This window comes from Topomyia yanbarensis, chromosome 2 (assembly GCF_030247195.1).
Source record: "Topomyia yanbarensis strain Yona2022 chromosome 2, ASM3024719v1, whole genome shotgun sequence".
Classification (NCBI taxonomy): Eukaryota; Metazoa; Arthropoda; class Insecta; order Diptera; family Culicidae; genus Topomyia; species Topomyia yanbarensis.
The window spans coordinates 197,479,579-197,498,284 of NC_080671.1; the positions used below are offsets into that span (position 1 = coordinate 197,479,579).

General features: G+C 38.5%; 1 protein-coding gene across 2 annotated transcripts in view; it reads right to left on the reverse strand.

The window, feature by feature from the left end:
• The window catches only part of LOC131682595 (ubiquitin-conjugating enzyme E2 R2), a 45,893-nt gene extending 27,529 nt beyond the window's left edge, over positions 1-18,364 (reverse strand). Inside the window, exons 1-4 of one of the 2 annotated variants that reach the window (XM_058964201.1) lie at positions 17,945-18,364; positions 7,022-7,277; positions 324-410; positions 28-260 (exon numbers count right to left, since the gene is read on the reverse strand). In XM_058964201.1, the coding sequence (XP_058820184.1) occupies positions 28-260; positions 324-410; positions 7,022-7,198 (497 nt within the window). In that variant the 5' untranslated portion in view covers positions 7,199-7,277; positions 17,945-18,364. Of the gene's footprint in view, positions 1-27; positions 261-323; positions 411-7,021; positions 7,278-7,433; positions 7,454-17,944 lie in introns of those variants that run through there. The other variant, XM_058964203.1, reaches the window with a different exon arrangement.
• Between the last annotated feature and the right edge of the window lie 342 nt (positions 18,365-18,706).

Sequence of the window (18,706 nt, forward strand, 5' to 3'; positions counted from 1 at the left end):
ATTACTCTTGTTGCATCGAAAATCTACCTTATAATATTAGGGTACTCATTATCCTTGCCCTGTGAATCCCGCCATCTCCGGTACATAACCGAAGCATCGACATTTGCTGGAGAAAAGGTGTTTGGCTCGTTCAATAAAGAGATCACTGACAGTAGAATGGTTCTAACGTTTTGCGTCGGATTCCACCGTTCACAGGGAAGTTCACCGCTCTGCGGATCGTCTACTGGTGGGTGTAGAATCGAGATGCACAGATCGCCATTCTAGGAGATACGATTATGATTTGATGTTAGTATGGCAAAAGCTACGAAAAATATCTACATTACCTCATACACATTTGGATGCCATACTTTTGTTAAAAATCGTATAGAAGGAGGAGAGTACGGATAGTCGGGAGGGAATTTCATGTGCGCCTAAAAATAAACAAACAATTAATTTATTAATCAAGTAAATTTAGGGAAAAAATAAAATAATTCATCTTAATAATACGTTTGAAAACTTGTACATCAATTTAAAAGATGTTTAAAATAGGTTGTTTGCTTATGCTTATGCTAAGAATTTTTTACAAAGTATTTGATTTTGCATGTCTCGGTAGCTTTACAGTCATCATTATATCTGTAGACATCTAGTGTATAGGATATGAGCCAGTATAAATAAAATAATAAATCAATATTGTACTTTTGGCGTAACAAATAATTCGATATTCCTACAAATGTCCTCAACCTCTATCCTATTTTTGTCTTGATGCAATACAATCAAACAGAAGAACGATTTTAGGTAAGCAGCCCTTGGTTGTTGTGACATACAATCTAGCTTCAGTTTTTGGAAGGAAACATATGAGAACAGACGCAAAACAACATCGTTGCGCAAAAGCTCCAGTCACGACATAGTGCTCGACATTTTTAACCGTTATGTATCCGACGCGGTACCCGGGTACCTTTTTGGGTTTCAAATAATGAAATTCCCATGTTTTATCCATAGCTGAAAATCGAAACTTTGCGACATTTTAGAACTTCACTAAGTCAAGATTTTGGGTTAATAATATTGTTGATATAGTAAGGGGGGAGTGAGGCGGGGCTCCTGAATTTTTTTTACTACGTAACAGGCCGACGTGGGTACCCGGGTACCCACAAAAGTGAAATATCAATAACTACGGTAATTTCTAACCGATTTTGATACTTTTTGGTGTTTTGGATTCGGGAACTCATCCATTTTTAGAATTGGTAAAAATGAACCGGGTTACTTCATTCGCTTCCCGGAAATCCGGATCTCCGGAAGCATGTTCCAGTGCTGGGATACTATTTGTGAATTTCAATGGAATACTAGCAATATGGGTATCAAAATTCTTGGAATTGCATCAGTAGGCTATATCTCGTGGTTTTTTAACCATTTAGTGGTTTGACCCCGGAACGGACATTCGGGAGCAGGTTCCCGTGGGGTCGTGAGTGGCCATTCCATTCCAGTTCCATTTTTTAAACTGCCATAGGGTCCCGTAACAACAAATAACAGACTTCCGAGACAATTTGAAGAGTTTCCATACTCATATTGCTAGGACGTTATTAAAATTTACAAATCATACCCTAGTACTGGAACATTGCTCCGAAAAATCCGGATTACCAAGAACCAGATCCATTCATCCGGTTCAACTTTACAGAATCAAAAAGTGGACGAGTTCCTGAATCCAAAACATCTAAATGTGTCCAAATCGGTTAAAGGAAGCCATAAAAAATGAGCATTTCAAATTGTGGTTACCCGGATACCCACGTTGGCCTGTTAAAGGTGTTTTTTTCGTTGGGCACATAACAGTTAAATTAATTCAATAAACATTTTTAAACTAGTTTTAAGAAACTTCGTTCTTGTGTTACAGTAAGAGTTTCGTCCGCCGGGTGCAGAATCAGAACAATTTCTGCACAGAACGCAGCCGTGAGGAGATGCACGGTCCTCAAAACGGAAGAGCTCCTGTTGGCGGTAGATGAGGCTTCAGAGAAACTGATAACCTCCCAACATCACCAGTTGAACTTCATAGTCTAGAATACGCCAGTTGAATGGGGCCCAGTCTTCGCCGAACGTTGAAGTTCTAGGCAAGCATGGACTGAAAAAGTTCCTGTGGGTGACCCAAGACGCAACATCTCACGGCGGACTTCTGATTATAGCAAGCCTACAGCAACGGTAACGATGGCAGTACGGCTCACAAGCAATACGCAAAAGCACCCTACCGTATGCGGCTTACGCAAGGAAAGGATCGAAAAACCCCTGAAGGCGAACCGGCAAGAACCGAAGCAAATGCTAGCCCAAAAAAGGCCACTGGAACGTCGAACAGTCTTAGTTCTGATCAATTTACCTAATTGAAGAAAATCTTCAAAATCAACTCTTTTTGGGATTACTACAGACACAACAAAAACTTCGGAAAATCTATTAAAAATAAATTTCTTTTTGTAGAATCCGATGCTCTGGATATAAATTAAAAGTCAAAGTAGTTTTATGACCACATTTTAACACAACCTTAAAATATTTTATTTTGTAATAGACAGCAATTTTTGAACCTCACTTCATTACTCACTTTACGGAGACAGCGTAAGAATGATCCAAATCCGCCGACAGTGTTTCAAACAGAAATATATGCCATTCTAGAATGCAGTTACGTATGTCTGAAAAGAAAATAACGGTACCCAAATATCTGCATTTTCTTATATAGTCGGGCTGCGCTCAACGCATCAAGGGCTCCTACATGTCGTTCAAAACTAGTACATTCCCATTCTTGGACTCCGACAATTAGCGGAGAAAAACCATGTTAATTTATACTGGGTTCCATGACATAGTGACGTTGCAGGGAACAAAAAAAGCCGATGAGCTAGCAAGAAGAGAGTCTTCCACTAATTTTATCGGCCCAGAACCATTCTGTGGATTCTCATCGAGTGCCCTCAAAATGGAATTGAAAAAGTGGGAAATCACAGCTATAAAGAACAAATGGCATACCACACCTGGGCTACGACAATCAAAGAAATTTATCTCACCCAACGAGAAAAAAGTCTGGAGCTGCTTAGACTAAACAAAAAAGAACTATGTATCATGACAGGACTACTTACCAGACACTGTCCGAGTAAATATCATCTTAAAAAAAATCGTAAGCTTACAAACGATACATGCCGCGTCTGCGGATCTGAAGTTAAACATCAGAGCATCTGCTCTGCGAATGCTTTGCATTGGTACAACGCAGACTAAGAGTTCTCGGTAAAGAAACATTGGAGCCTTTTGATATTTGGATTGAAAATCTCAAGCAGGTAATAAACTTCATACGAAGTGGTGTGCCTAACTGGAAAGAGTGTGTATCTCAATAATGATAATCACTCATGAATATGTCATAGTAGATAGTACGCTTAGATTAAAGAAGGATCATACCAGAATAGATCTAAATACTGGTCGCAGTGGTTCGTCTCCAACAAAAAAAGTTTAATTTGCTATATTGATATGATATAATAAAAATTTTCATATATAAAATAAAATATATTCTGTGATCACTGGTCGTTTCTATTACCTTTTCGAAATTTCATTCGCAAACGTCATTGAACATATAATTAAGTTAGGTTATGTAAGTTGACCAAAAGTAACAAAACTACGACTTCATATTCAGATTGAGTATGTCCAAATCTATTCGCTGTCTCTTTCTAACTATTGAACTCCGTATTTTTGTTTATAGTATAACTATTACAAAATGAAATATTTTTCGGTTATTTTGAAATGTGATCATAAAACTACTTTATGACTTTTACTTTATAATTCAGAGCATCGAAGTCTATGAAAAAACATTTATTTTTAATAGATTTTCTGAAGTTTTTGTCGTGTCTGTATTAATATCAAAAAGCGTTGATTTTGAAGATTTTCTTCAATTAGGTAAATTGATCAGAACTCAGACGATTTTCGTCTATTTTGCTCGAACTTTGCGTGAAAGAAGACGCTTACAGCTACAAATAAAGCTATTGTTGATCGAAATCCATTGAGAACTTTTGAAATGGCAGCATTTTGAATTTTGAAAAATGTCAAATTTTCGTAAAAAAGGAGCATTTTATTTTGTTTACGCATGGTTTTTTCGAATTTGACAGTATTCAATATGCCTTTTCAGATTTCCAAATATTTGTTAGGTGTTTGTAGTGCCTTTTAATAATAGATTTGATACAGTTTGCAAATTCGAAAAATTCAGAAAATTTTTTTAACACAGACTACAAAAAAAATCAAATTTATGGAGAAATCTTAAAAACAGGAGCACGGCGGGAAAAACTATGGTCATCTTTGAACTCAGCGCACCCGATTTACCCGCGATGGTTTAACCACAGATAACAGACATTTAGGCTAGAACAAAATTTCTTCAAAAACCTGTGTAAACTTTCAAATTGATAACCGTTGGAAATCCGTGTTTCACTATTGCCATCTACGCAACTGTTTGCTACACGTGTTTGACAGCTGCACTTCAGCTGCATTGCATCGATCACTGCGCCACCTACAAACGTTTGCCAAACGTGTTTCAAAAGTTTGATTTATTCGGAATTTCAGTAGCGGGTATTTACACACGTTTCGAATCGAGCCTAAACGTCTGTTATCTGTGGTTTAACTTATCATGTTTTATCTTTTTAAATTGGGAAGAAGAGTGTAAAAGAGAACACGCTGCAAAAAAAATTAAATAGGGTGAAGTGCCTATTTTCACCATTCTAAGGAGGGCGCCTCACAGCTTTCCTTCGTTGTTAAGTACCAAGATAACATACATGCGCTGAAAACAGTGAAATTCTCGTGTTTGAGCGCAACGAAAACACGAATCGAGTACCCCTATTGTTGCGCTACCATTTGACTCAATGCGTTAAACAAAGATGGCAGACACTGCTCTAACCAACGGCTTCAAATGGGTAGCGTGAAAATAGAAACAGAGCGACAATGGGCTCATCAAATTTTAAATATGTCTCGCCAACTTACGACTATACGCTCAGTCTAGTCATTCGTGGAATAGCTTTGAACTCGCCCTAAATAACAAAAATTCTGAAATTTAAAAACTTCACATAGGGTAATGAGCTTAGCCATATGAAGCCATTGGTTAGAGAGGCGTTATATATCTTTGTTTACCGTATTGGTCCAAATGGCAAAGCGATTTTTGTTGTCATAATGGTTCATAATAAGAAAGCAAAGATATTGCCAATTCATACGCATTGCATCAATTGTATTCCAAGTAATTAATGAAATGGTGAGGCACCCTCTCTAATACGACTAAAATAGACTCTTCACTCTAATGCGCTCGAAAACTCAATATCGCTTACAACATGTTAGAAACAGAATGTAATGCAATACAAACACATTGAAGAATGTATTACACAGTACTTGAAGTGCAGAACTGGAGACAGCGCCATATGTATAATACAAATGCGAAAAAAAAAAAAGATTCCGAAAACTAGCCCCAGACTCCCCCAAGTATTATTAAATGAAGGACATCCATATTCTAACAGCAGCATTCACCCAAAGTTTTAAAACATACTTGCTTTCAGCTAAAATTGCACATAATGCTAGTTTCGTTACGATAAATAATCATTAAAGACTGAAATTTTTTTCGCTCGAGTGCCCAACACCGCCTTTAGGCGGGCAAAGTGTTTTACCAAAAAAGCAAAACTTCCGAATCATTCCACTAAACCAATTCACATCTACAGTGAAATGCTAGTAACCGGCTACTCAAAAATATTTTTATTAGTTATTGAAATTTCAACAAAAAGTTAAAATTTGTTTAATGAAGAATACCACTGAGCACAAAATAGTTTTTTCCACGTTTTCCTCGAATTTTCAACTTTGAGCTTTAATTGCCTTTGACAGAAAGCTACGAATATTCAAACAATGCGTGTGTATGAAAGGTGTAAGTGTTGAGAAAAAAAGTAGTTTTATTTAGATTTTTATATAGACCGCCTAGAGGCAGTGGTGGGAACTTGAGGGTTAATTTCCGGCGCACCAAGAAAAAAACTTGTTTCGCTGTGTTCATCATAACTCAATATCTAAAGACAAATCGAATTTAATATTTTGCACAGTATTTGTTCACTCCTCTTTACGATTTTCAAATTCTTTCACTAAACATTGTAGTAATAATAATTCTATAAGTTCTCGTAGTTGGGGTAATGATGAGAAGAACTGTACAAAATTACAAAACGAATGGTCCAATATATTTTTAGTTTGACACCGTCTTTTCAGGTGGAAATGCACTCCCCCAATTGTCAATATTTTGCAATGAAAATTTAGGAAAATATTATTCAAATTATTACAGTATCCTTGACCTGACAAATGATACAACCACCAGGGTAACGTTCATGATAAATAAATTACAATTACATATTTGACAGATAGCGCCAATTTTCCTCTCTCCTTAAATACCTTACCCCCTTAACAGTTGCATTCATTACAGTATTGGTACGTAAATGAGCCAAAACATTCAATTGCGAATGGTGAAACAAGGCGGCAACACTGCGTACACACAGAATCGACACAGCAATTTTGATAAATAACTTACGAAAGCAAACACGCATAGCACTACACAAAACAGATCGCTGTCGCGACACAAGGTGAGAGGAAGCGAGAACGGTTGCAACAACAGCGCCAAGGTTATTGTTGCCATAATTCGTTTCCAAAAATTAGTAAATCTGTAGACAGGCGGTAGCATTCCGTGTGTACTTGTATTTAGTCATTTACAAATAAAAGCAAACATTGAACGGATGAGCCTCGACGATTGCCAAGGTGAAACAAAACATGTCAAGCAACTGCTGTAAAGTTGGCGATTCAACTAGGTGAATTGAACTGTACGGGAAGAAACGGGATTATTTTTAGGAACCGAGCAGGATTGTTCGCATTCATGACTATGTGCGACTTGGTTATTTTTTAACAGGAAGTTGAGAAAGTAGGAAGCTAGATCATCGAAACAAACGACTGTTGCACCGACGTCATATGTAGCACCGCATAAACACAAGAATTTCAATGTGATAACGAAAATCTACCGAATATAGCTCACCTTAAAATAGCCGCCCTGATAGAGCGTATCTGGCGGTCCAAAAATTGCAACTTCCCACTCGAAGAGATTATCTTCGTTCAGCAACTTTACACGGAAGCCTTCGACTGGTTCCTCCTGAAGGCTCTTGTACTCCAGAGATAGAGCACGAACTGCGGAACTGGACGGCTGCGAAGTCATATCTGTTGTTACTAAACTCGTTCACTTCCTACAAATCGGCCGAGATATTTCCAATGATTCACTGCAGAATATCTATCTTCTGTAACGAATAACAAAGAATACACGTGATTAATTAGGATACTGTTTTCAGGCGTTTGTTGCAACGATTTTGGCCTAATTTCACAAATATAGCACAAAGAAAAATAACCCTTGCCTCAATTCTTAACTCAGTATACGAAGTGGAAAAACAACCTACAGAAAAATGCCAAATGAGACAAGACCAAAACGCTGCGTACTTTCAGCAGCGTAGAAGGTGAAGTGAAGTACGGTGTCCGAATATGCGCGTTAATCGCAAAAAATATTGACAGTTCTTTTCCGAGTTTATTTTTGTGACTGCCGCATCGTTGCTGCAATTCTGTTAAACCCTTTATGACGCCGTGGAATTTAAACAAGACATTAGAACATACTATATACAAAAATGTAGGGGAGTGTCTCCGGTTGTTGGCCACCCACGAATTTTGACGTGTTCGTTTTGCTAGTGCTTTGAAACTTTGTACAGCGTCTTATCTTAACATAAGCTAGTTTTTTAGTTAATTTTAAACTGTAAATATCTATCCGCATTTTCTTTGCAGAGCGCAGTGCTGAAAAATTATCCCAAAAGTAATTTTTCAAATTTTAGTGATTATTTTTCCCGTAAAATCATCAAAGGACGGTTAGTAAACTCCGATGTGGAGTTGTAGTTTATTGAACAGAAACGATTTTTGTGAAATCTCTGAAAAAATGATGTCATTGGTTAAGGGTCATAATTCCGGCTATGCGTTATTTTTTGTACCCGGTTTTGAGCTACCTTGAAAAGCCACTACATGACATTCTTTATATTGTATTAATTTATTTAGGCCCAAGTGCGGTAGCTCAACGAGGCAGATTTTTCTTTGTTTGGAGGTTCTTGTTTGGTTCTTATTCTAATGGGTCTCCACATATTGTATCCGTCTTCTTCGGCAGTCGCTTTATTGTTGTTGCTAGCTGTTTGATTATGACTATGAAGGTTTTAGTTGGATTAATTGGACTCCACAGTTTCTTCTTCGAAAAGGTTTCTGACGTGTGGCGTCCTCGTGTGGAACAGGCGCGTAGGAATCTACCCTCGGTGCGTGACCAGTGTCGTCTGTTCATATGGGACTTCTTCGTTTGATACCAATGTGATGGCTTGGTCGGACTCATTCTCACAACAGGAACACGCGGGAAAAAGTTCCTCTAAGCATGATTTGCAACGTAGTCTACATGTCCGAATCTTTCCATGTTCTCTTATCACGCCGTACCCGGAGCCAAATCATGTAAGCGAACTTCTATAGTGTCATGTTCTGTGTATTCGAAGATGCTGTATTTAGCGTTGCCGCACTTGGGGATGTGTTACATGTTGTTCCGTGGAACGAATTAATTTTCACTTCTGACACTTTTAGTAATTGTTGCACTTCACATTGACACTCATCACTATTTCGCACCTTAAAAAAGGCTTGTGGAATGGGCAATACTGCCGCGATACGCATAACAGTCCCACCTGCATAGGAAAACCCATAGCAAATGGGATTGTTATGCGGATCACGGCAGAATAGGGTGGGACAAAAAATAGAATTCTACTCCGATTAACTTTTTGGGTACCATTTGGGTCCTAGAACCTAGTGTAAATTCTTAGCTTGATCAGTGAAACTATATTTTTGCGCCCACTCTTTTAAGTTTACAAAGTTTGTATGGAGAAATTGACTTTTACAAAATAGTGCTTCATAAAAATAAACCGATGCGAAATTTGTATAGGAAATTTATCAAGGAAACAAAATTTCGAAAACCGCAAAACGATTTGACGATTGTGAAAAAAGTTATTGAGCCAAAATCGATTGGTGCTCTGACGGTTGGAAAAATATTTATTTTTTCTAGTACCACAATGCATTTGGCTGTCCAATTATACTAAAATTTGTTTTGACTTTCTCTTACAGTTTCTAAATCAATGATCTGAACTGTTTGGGCACTTCCCAAGAGTTTTGAGGGACAAAATTGGAGAAAATTAAACATTCTGTATACACTGAAGTCTTTTTTTATGCGGTTTTTTTTATGCGGATTTTTTTATGCGACTTTTTTTATGCGGATTTTCAAAGTTATGCGGTTTTTTTATGCGGATTTTCAAAGTTATGCGGTTTTTTTTATGCGGATTTTCAAAGTTATGCGGTTTTTTTAATGCGGATTTCCAAAGTTATGCGGTTTTTTATGCGAATTTTCAAAGTTATGCGATTCTTTTTATGCAGCTTCCTTTTAATTTCTAGGGCATCATCTGAAGCGACTTTTATCGAAAGATAGATCCTCGTGAATGCACATGCTTAAACAAAAGACATTAAATGTTTTTATTTTAGGTTATAAATTACTAGTCTTTGGGTTAAGGATATGAGAAGTATTCTTGATGCAGTGAAAATAAAAACAGAAAATGACTGAATACCTTTTTACCTTTCTCATAATAAAACTTATGCAATCGGTCGGAATTTCAACTTTTTAACCGAGGCCCGCAGAGCCGAATATCTTATACCATTCGACTCAGTTCGGCGAGATCGGAAAAAAAGTCTCTGAGCGTGTATTTTTTTTTTACTTGGTGATAAAGCTTTTACGCTGACCCGGCACACGTTCAGTAGTTAGATCATGCTACCGATTTCGTCCATCATGTGCCAGAGTGAGGGACTCTGAACAGAGAAGATAACTCTCTATTCCTCTAAACTCCACCAAAAAGTCCGACATTTGCCTGATCCCCCGTATTCCATTTGAAATGACTACTTTGGGAGGAGGCGTGTTAATGCACTTCACTTGATTCCAGGTCTAGCTGGTCGTGCTAGATTTCGCTTGTCTCGTAACCGCCATATCAGTCCTGCACGGCATGATATTCTACATGCCTTCCTCTCTACGTTGACCAGTTGGATGCCGTGGTCGATCTGGCGATTCCGGTTGGAGGGTGGCTTCCGGTTCACTGGTGCCCCAACGACCAGGGTCTGTCGCGTTCGGTTCTAATCGGCGTAGCTCCCGACGGTGGAGCTAGCCTACCTCGGCGGAGAGTTCCCTGACGAAAGAATGTCTCCTGTAACCGTTGACGGACACGTTATTCTTCCTTAGATGCAGTCCGGCAGAATGCCGAGGTCAGTCCAGCGATTCCCGGTGGAGGATTGCGTCCGGTTCACTGGCGCCCCGATGATTCAAGCCGGCGATTCGCTACGGACTACTCGGAATAGTCCCCGACGGTGGATTTTTCCTACTCCGACGAAAAGTTCCCCGGCAGTGGAAGATCTTCCGAAACCGATACTACCCGGGCAGATGCAGAGGTCGGCCCTGCGATTCGGGGTGGAGTACTTCCAGTTGTTAGGCGCCCCGACGAGCATCTGCCGGCGCTACTTCCCGATCTATTCGAATTAGTCCCCGGCGGGGGCCAAGTCTACTCCGATGGAGAAATTTCCCGACGTTGAAATTTCTCTCGAAATCGTTATCTCGATGCTGGTCGGTTAGGTGCCGAGGTCAGTCTTGCGATTCCAAGGAGTCACGGTTCCGACAGCATAAGTCATTCAGTGACTTTACGCTTGTCTGGACATGCCGCAGACTCAGGTGATTCGCATTTAATGCCAAAAGATCCTGACTCCTGCGTTGCAGAAGAAAAAGAGCTAAGTAGCCGGGAAACTCTAAGCTTGCTTAATATTGAAAAATATTTCACATCTTATGTGTTTTTTTTATGCGGATTTTTAAAGTTATGCGGTTTTATTTTATGCGGATTTTCAAAGTTATGCGGTTTTTTTTATGCGGATTTTCAAAGTTATGCGGTTTTTTTTATGCGGATTTTTTTTATGCGGTACGTATCCCCCGCATAAAAAAAAAACTTCAGTGTATAATTCGACCGTCAGCAGCACTGCCCATAAACGCATAAGAGTCCCATGTGGATTTTTTGTCGAAAATGAGTTATCCGTTGGATTGTATTCTGTATCACCACTGAATCACACTGCACAAATAAGATTACCGGGTTTGTTCAGAAAATATCGAAAAAAATACCGAAACATGGTTGTCCCATCCATTTGGCTCAATGGATGGGACAATCTTGAACAGCGTTTTTCTCGGATTGCTGTTGTTCAACATGGGACTCTTATGCTGTTATGGGCAGTGCAGCAGTGGTGCTATGACAATTGAAATTTTCATCAATCTTCTGGGCATCGGTTGATTTTTGCTTAACAACTTTTTCCACAATCGTCAAATCGTTTTGCGGTCCTCGAGACTTTGTTTCCGTCATAAATTTCCTATAAAAAATCACATCGATTTATTTTTAGGAAGCACTGGATGATTTATTTTGTAAAAGTCGATTTCCCCATACAAAATCCTATGTAAAATTTAAACCATGGGCGCAAAAATATAGTTTTACCGATCGAGCTTAGAATTTGCACAGTTATTCTAGGACCCAAATGGAACCCAAAAAGTTGCTCGGAGCGAAATTTTATTTTTTTCATATGATCCTGTCCCACTATAATGGGCAGCGACGGATCTATAGACATAATTGAATTTTACTTGCGAGGAGCGATTTTTCACTTCTGCTCAGTTGAAGACGTGAAGACAAACTAATATATGATATTTGTATCACTGAATATAATATTTTTACCACTCAAGTTCATCGTTAGTTTTAATAAAATAAATTTTGCTCATGTCAAACAGCAAAAAACAATAAACGCCAACAGAACCGCCGACAAGCAAGCAAACAAAATGTTATCGCAGAAAAGTTCTTTTTCCTTGATTGCCTTGTACAAAGCTCATCAAAATGCGATTCCTATATCAATGTACTGTGAATCTACATTGGTTCGAATTCATGCTTTTACAGTCCTGAAATGTAGTCACAGAAAATTTATTACGTATTGTAGGAATTGTATAGCAATTTTCTCTGACAATCAGTAAGTCCGAGGCGTATTGGGCTCGGATACTGAGAGTGTCGAGTAACAACGTGTTTGTAACCTGGCAGTTGAAATCTGTTTATCTATAGGAAATGTCGAAGTACGAAGCGTACGAATTGGCGTTGGACACCCTAGATTCTCTCAATCCAGTTCTGGTAGCACGGATTTCAAACATCAGGACAATATGGAAGTATAGAGAGAACCAACGGGTAATAAAGCGATTTGAGACACTCATTCCTTATTCATAATCCGGAAAGCCACGAGAAGTTTGTTTGACAATTCAGCGGTGGAGTTTGTGAACAAGTTTTATCTGCTCTACTTAAGTAACGCCAAAAAAAAAAATCAGCTGAACAGAAACGTCTCATGGATTGCCTAATGTATGTAGGTGGTTTGAGCATTAGTTCCAAATCCATGACGACTCGAAAGTCTTCGGCATGAGACTGTTATGGAATGCTCGAGTTAAACGAGTGGTAGTTGAACTGGACCGGATGAGGCTTCCGCGGACTGAGCACTTGTTCAGCTTTAAAAGCGTTCTGTTTATATTATACCAGCTAAATATATTTACAAATGGACCAGTAAAAACGAAAAATTATGTTCGCGTGTTATATCTGTTAGTCTATGATTCTGGAGGGATGCAGGACGTAGCAAGGAGTAGCGCAGATTGACAGCCTATCGAGATAGAAACGAAGTCGGCGTAAAAGTTGCCATGAATACAAAGTTTGTCGAGCTTGCGATATCATTGATGATTTTGTCGAAGCTCGCTGATACAGCGAAGACCCGTTCTTATCAGCCCCTTTGGTGTAGTTTTGGTTGACAAAATTGGAACAATGACAAAACCATTTCAGTTATTTTAGCTACTAAACCGAAGCTGTTCAAATATATAACATCAATCCGTGGACATAGCCACATAATCCTGACGGGCTGACGAAATCGGGTCGAAAAGCTGACAAAATTGGGAGCTGATAAAAACGGGTTTTCAATGTAAATCCAAGCATTGGTTTACAATCCGTCGCGAAACTATCGAATTTCCTGAACGAGAACAGGTTGGTCGTTGCTGATCGTTTGACTGTCAGCCGCTAGTCATCTACGATGTAGTACTATCAGTGGAAAAAATAAGATCTAGAGCAATAGTTTTAGTCGAATAGTTTTCATACAGCCTTCAAACATGAGATTCCCCGATAATTATCGGTTTCGTTGCATTCTTCTAGAATGGAAACGTGTGGGCTGCTTTCCAGCAGGAAGGAAATATTGCAGTGATGAGGAATATCTAGTTCGAAGACTCGTCAAAGTGGTTCTAGAATTACTGTGTAATTTGAAGTTGCTGACTTCAAATATGAGATCTGAAAATAAAATTTGCAATGTGGCGTATTCAAAATGGCGAATTAGGAGTTGCAAAAAAACTTGTGAATATTTTTTTTCGAGAGTTTTCCTACTAGAACTGTAGAGCTAAAGTCTCGATAGGGCCCTCCGTCAGAATCACTCACTACAATTGCAGACGAGACGCGGGTGTAGGGACTTCACGATCGCGTGTATCATCGCGAAGGGCTCGAGCGTTTTTGTGTTAACCTACTCGATCACGTGGGCGTTTGTAAGTCACGTGTTCTAGCGTGTAACTTCGCGTGTTTAATTCGATTTTATAACCGTATGTCCATTCGAATACTCCCGTGTGTTCTTGGATGATCGCGCGCGGTCCATGAATTTGATACCTTATTTTCGGTGTACAATTCAGATGCTAGAAGAATGAGTTCTTCCATATCACTAGAGTTCCCGGTCATATAGCCAGGAACGTGTTGTCCAATGAATATGAGCGTCATTTTTTGATTGGTCCAACTGAAGGCATGGGGCTAGGCTGGTAGAACGGATGGTAGATTCCCGGACTGTAGCCACCGATGCCAGATTTACAGTCATAACTGTGTTTAATATACTTTAGATAGTCTTCTACAGACAGAGCACGACGCACGACATCTAGTCTTTTAGAAGCCATAGTGCTTAGCAAAATTGTATCAATCCTAAAGTGTTTCTCGAACAATACCGGCGCCGGCCAGGCCCGAACGTAGATCGCGGAAAGAAAGGAATGTAAGTCCGATACTTTTGCTAGAGGCCGTATATACTACGCACTCCACAAGTATCACGGGAAGAGGATATTTCTTAGTAAGTATAGAAGTTGGATTCTACTTCTTCATGGTCGACGCCAGAGAGGTGCCTCCACTATCTGGACTAGATATCGATCCATCAACTCATAGACCGGGGGGAACCAACGGCTTTACTTCCCTTCCGAAGGAAGACGTGACCACAGATTTTTTCACCTCAGAAATATCTCAACGACCTCGGCTGGGATTGAACCCAGACCAACTAGAATGAGTGTCTGTCACGCTTACCACTCAACCACCGGCGCCGTTCATAGTTCTTAGCAAAAGTGTATGTACTAGAATAACTGTATTCGAATGTCATTTCTTCAAAATAGTATGCTATTTCAAACTATTTTTATAGCAGTATTGTAATGTAACTAGGGTTTTCACAGACTTTCATAGACATTCTAACTATTCTTATAATTTCACCAAATCATGTGGCTCCCTTACTGTGGCTCGGAGAGTAACGCTAGGTAACAGAGCTTGTATTGCCCAAAGGCATGTTCAGATGTGTTTCAGTTTACAACTTCTATAATCTAAAACTGATGATTTTAAAACTAGAACTTACTGTCCACAACAGCAGTTTTAGTGGGTGTTCTGATTAGTTTGAAATTCATGTCTCGTCATGTCTTCAGTGCTACTGGGTTCAAATTCATTTTCCCCAGTCTATCGGGTCTAAGTGTGTGCTGAATACTATCAGAGCAAGTTCAGTAGCGTTTTATTTTACGTAGAAGTTCCAAAGTAACACTAGGACAGAAACACCAACAGAGCGTTTTTTAATAATTTTGAAACATTTTTGTTTTAAAAATCAAAACTGGGGTGTGCCGCCGTACTATTTGTTGCTTAATGTAAAACATGTTTAGAACTGTGTTTTAAATACATTTAGGTCAGATAGGCTGGGAAAAAATAATTTTGAGTTCAGTAACGCTGAAGATTTTATGACGTGAATTTTAAATTAAATAGAACATCAACTAAAACTGCTGCTGGGAAGAGTAAGTTCTAGTATTTTTAATTTTATATAATAGAACTGTCGAAGTTATGGATATATAAATGACTCTCCTGGACATACCCTAAGTAGGAACACTCCTGAACATGCCATAACTAGTTAAAATAAACCTCTAAATTTAAATCTAAGAACAAAATTGTTCAAAGTTTTAAAACATAATGCTCTGCTAGGGATGTGACTAAGACTTAAAGAGTAAACGTAGAAGCAGCCGAGTTATTGACTGAGGAGAAAGTAAACAAAGAGAGACTCTTATTTGCACTTAGGCCATTTTTACGTGTTTATTTAGATTTAACATGTAGGGGACGGTGAAAAGTTGTGAACATAGTTTTGATTTCGGGGCATGACTACCATAAACATTGCTCGATTTTCAATATTTGAACTGGCATTTGTAAAGGACACCTTAATACATCCAAAGGTGTAATCAATTTAAAATAATCGTTATCTTGTTTGAGATGTGGCACAGATTGCGTGAAAAGCGTGGAATCAGCATTTTTTAGTTTGATGGGGAGTTGTAAACCATCGCAAAAAGTAGGAGAAATGGGACATTTTTGTGACTTATTTCTATTAGGTCTATAGGAGATAAGTTTTAAGATATTCATAAACTAATGATGAGATAGAAAAGTGATCTGATTTCCAATGAACAGGTGACATGATTCACGCCAAGCCACCTGAATTCATGGATGTGGCACGGGGCGATTAAGAACATGATTTAAGGCAACATTTGCCAATAAGAAAGTGACGCCGACATTAGCAGCATTGTTTTGTGTATTTAATTAAAGGCTTTAACCTCATGGGTCATTCGCCTTAGTAGAAATATTTAGCAGTAGTTAACACATTTTTATAATTTAAAGCTAAGCGGTTATTGACAGTGTTTACAACTTCCCATGTTTCACAACTCCCTACCGTCCCCTACACTGCCCATAACAGCATAAGAGTCCCATGTTGAAAAACAGCAAGCCGAGAAAAACGCTGTTCAAGATTGTCCCATCCATTGAGCCAAATGGATGGGACAACCATGTTTCGGTATTTTTTTCGATATTTTCTGAACAAACCCGGTAATCTTATTTGTGCTGTGTGATTCAGTGGTGATACAGAATACAATCCAACGGATAACTCATTTTCGACAAAAATCCACATGGGACTCTTATGCGTTTATGGGCAGTACACGCAAACGAAAAACAACCTAAAATGGAGTACTTTTGACTCAATCTCGAGGTATCATGCAGGAAACTAAAATTAGGTAAACCATGTTGAAGGTAGTCTCCATTTAACTACGGCAAAAATCATAACACAACCTTGAGTTCAATTTACTTAAATTTAAGTTGATTTTACCTAATTTTGAGTATACCCCAAACAACTCAAAAGTACCTTACTGCACGGAAGACCTCGACTGAGTAGAATCTCTGGTTTTGTTTTTGACAACACTACTAAGTGCGAAAGCGATGCGCAACTCAAAAGTACTTAAATTTAAGTTAAAAGAACTTATTCTGTAGGTTATTTAATTTTTGCGTGTATAATTCACTCTGCTCACTCTCCCCTTCATAATCACTCTATCATCAAAGAAATTGAAACGGGACCACCATCGAGCAAAACACGCTGTGTTCTTCTTCTTCTTCTTTTTGATTGAGCTGTCCTATAGCTCGTAAGGGCCAGTTGCGTCGACTATATGCCCCACGCTGTATTACAACATCGTGGTACTTTCCGAACACCAGCACGATTGGAATGACATTTGCTGCGCTCTTTGTTTACTTGGCTGATCAGCTGTTCTTTAGAAAACCTGTGAACAACTGATTGGCAACAGTAAACAAAGAGCGCAGCAAATGTCATTCCGGTCGAGCAGAAGCTTGGAAAGTACTGCTATGTAATGCAGCGTGTACTGTTTCATAGAATATTGCAGGAAAATCTGGACTTAGAAATCTTTGATTTCAAATTATAACACCTTGTGATTGTCACTTTCAAATTTCGAGTCTCTTTCAAATTTAAACACTCTGTGATTGTCACTTTTTTCTTTGATTGTCTTTATGCAATGTTTTATATTGAAGCGTAAGTATTCCACTTCAAATTGTCAATTCACCGAGTTTGTTTACTAGATTTTAAAAATTGTAGCGATTCAAGCAAAGTCACATGAACTGTGGAGAAATCAAGCATTTGCTACTTCCACATCAAGTTTTCAGAACTGTCAAATTATGAAGTTGAAAAGTGTCATACGATACAACCACTTATTATACTGCACATAAAAGCATAAGAGTCCCATATTGAAAAACAGCAAGCCGAGAAAAACACTATTGAAGATTTACACTCATTGAGCCTTATGGATGGGACAACCATGTTTTGGTATTTTTTCGGTATTTTCATAACAAACCTGGTAATCTTATTTGTTCATTGCGGTGGTGATACAGAATTCGTCAGAAATCCATATGGGACTCTTATGCTTTTATGGGCAGTATAGGTACAGCCAAATTCACACCTTTCCGATCCAATTCAATAACGGTTCAAGTATCGTACACGGACACCAAAATTCTTTCATAATGTATTATATTTTATATACGAACTGTATGAGAATGTGTCCGGTACTGATCCGTCACTGAGACGGATCACATAGGTATAAATAGTTCTTTAAAATTGTGCAAAAAACTACATATTGAAGCACCGCTAGCAATAAAAACAATGGCGGACATCTTACCTGGTGGCCTCTACGAACAAAATCAGTGCCTGAAGGTGTGGATGTTGATAGTAAATTTACAATAAAATACCGAAGGTTGAACAAAATTGAAGGTTTTTGGAGAATTGCCACGATTTTCCGCTTTACAACAACGACCGAACCAATGCCCTAATGAACAAAAAAGTATTTTGGCACTTGGAAAATATATTTCCCCGTCGATTAATAATTTAACACGTTCACGAACAAAATAACTAGTATAATATACGACCAAGTTCTCATACTTGTAAACACGCAAAATTTAAACACTTTTTAATTAAATTTAACTTGCTCTTATGCCTGGAATAATCCGACCACGAAAGTTTTGCGAATGGCTGCGCTGTTACGAAAACTTCGCTGCGACGAAACTTACTTTATTTTGACAACAAAAGAAGAAAATTTAATTTTCACGACCTCACACTGCATCCAATGTACTTCATGAAACAGGTATAGACTTCTTCAAATCTGCAACAGTATTGGTGTAAGCACGTTTTCAACAAAATTTAAAACCCCTGGGAGGCATCCAGGGATCCCAAGTGATTATTTCAATGCATTCGGAGGGAGCGAAACAATGTCTTCAGAATCAAATGAAAATATTTTGAGGAATGATTTGTATTCAACTTACCATGCATCTACCGATCAATTAACAATCATTTTAACTTTCAATGTTCATTAAAAAATAAAATTAATAGATAAATCTAATAGATGTCCGTTAACTGCTACACGCAGAACTTCATGCATCGATAG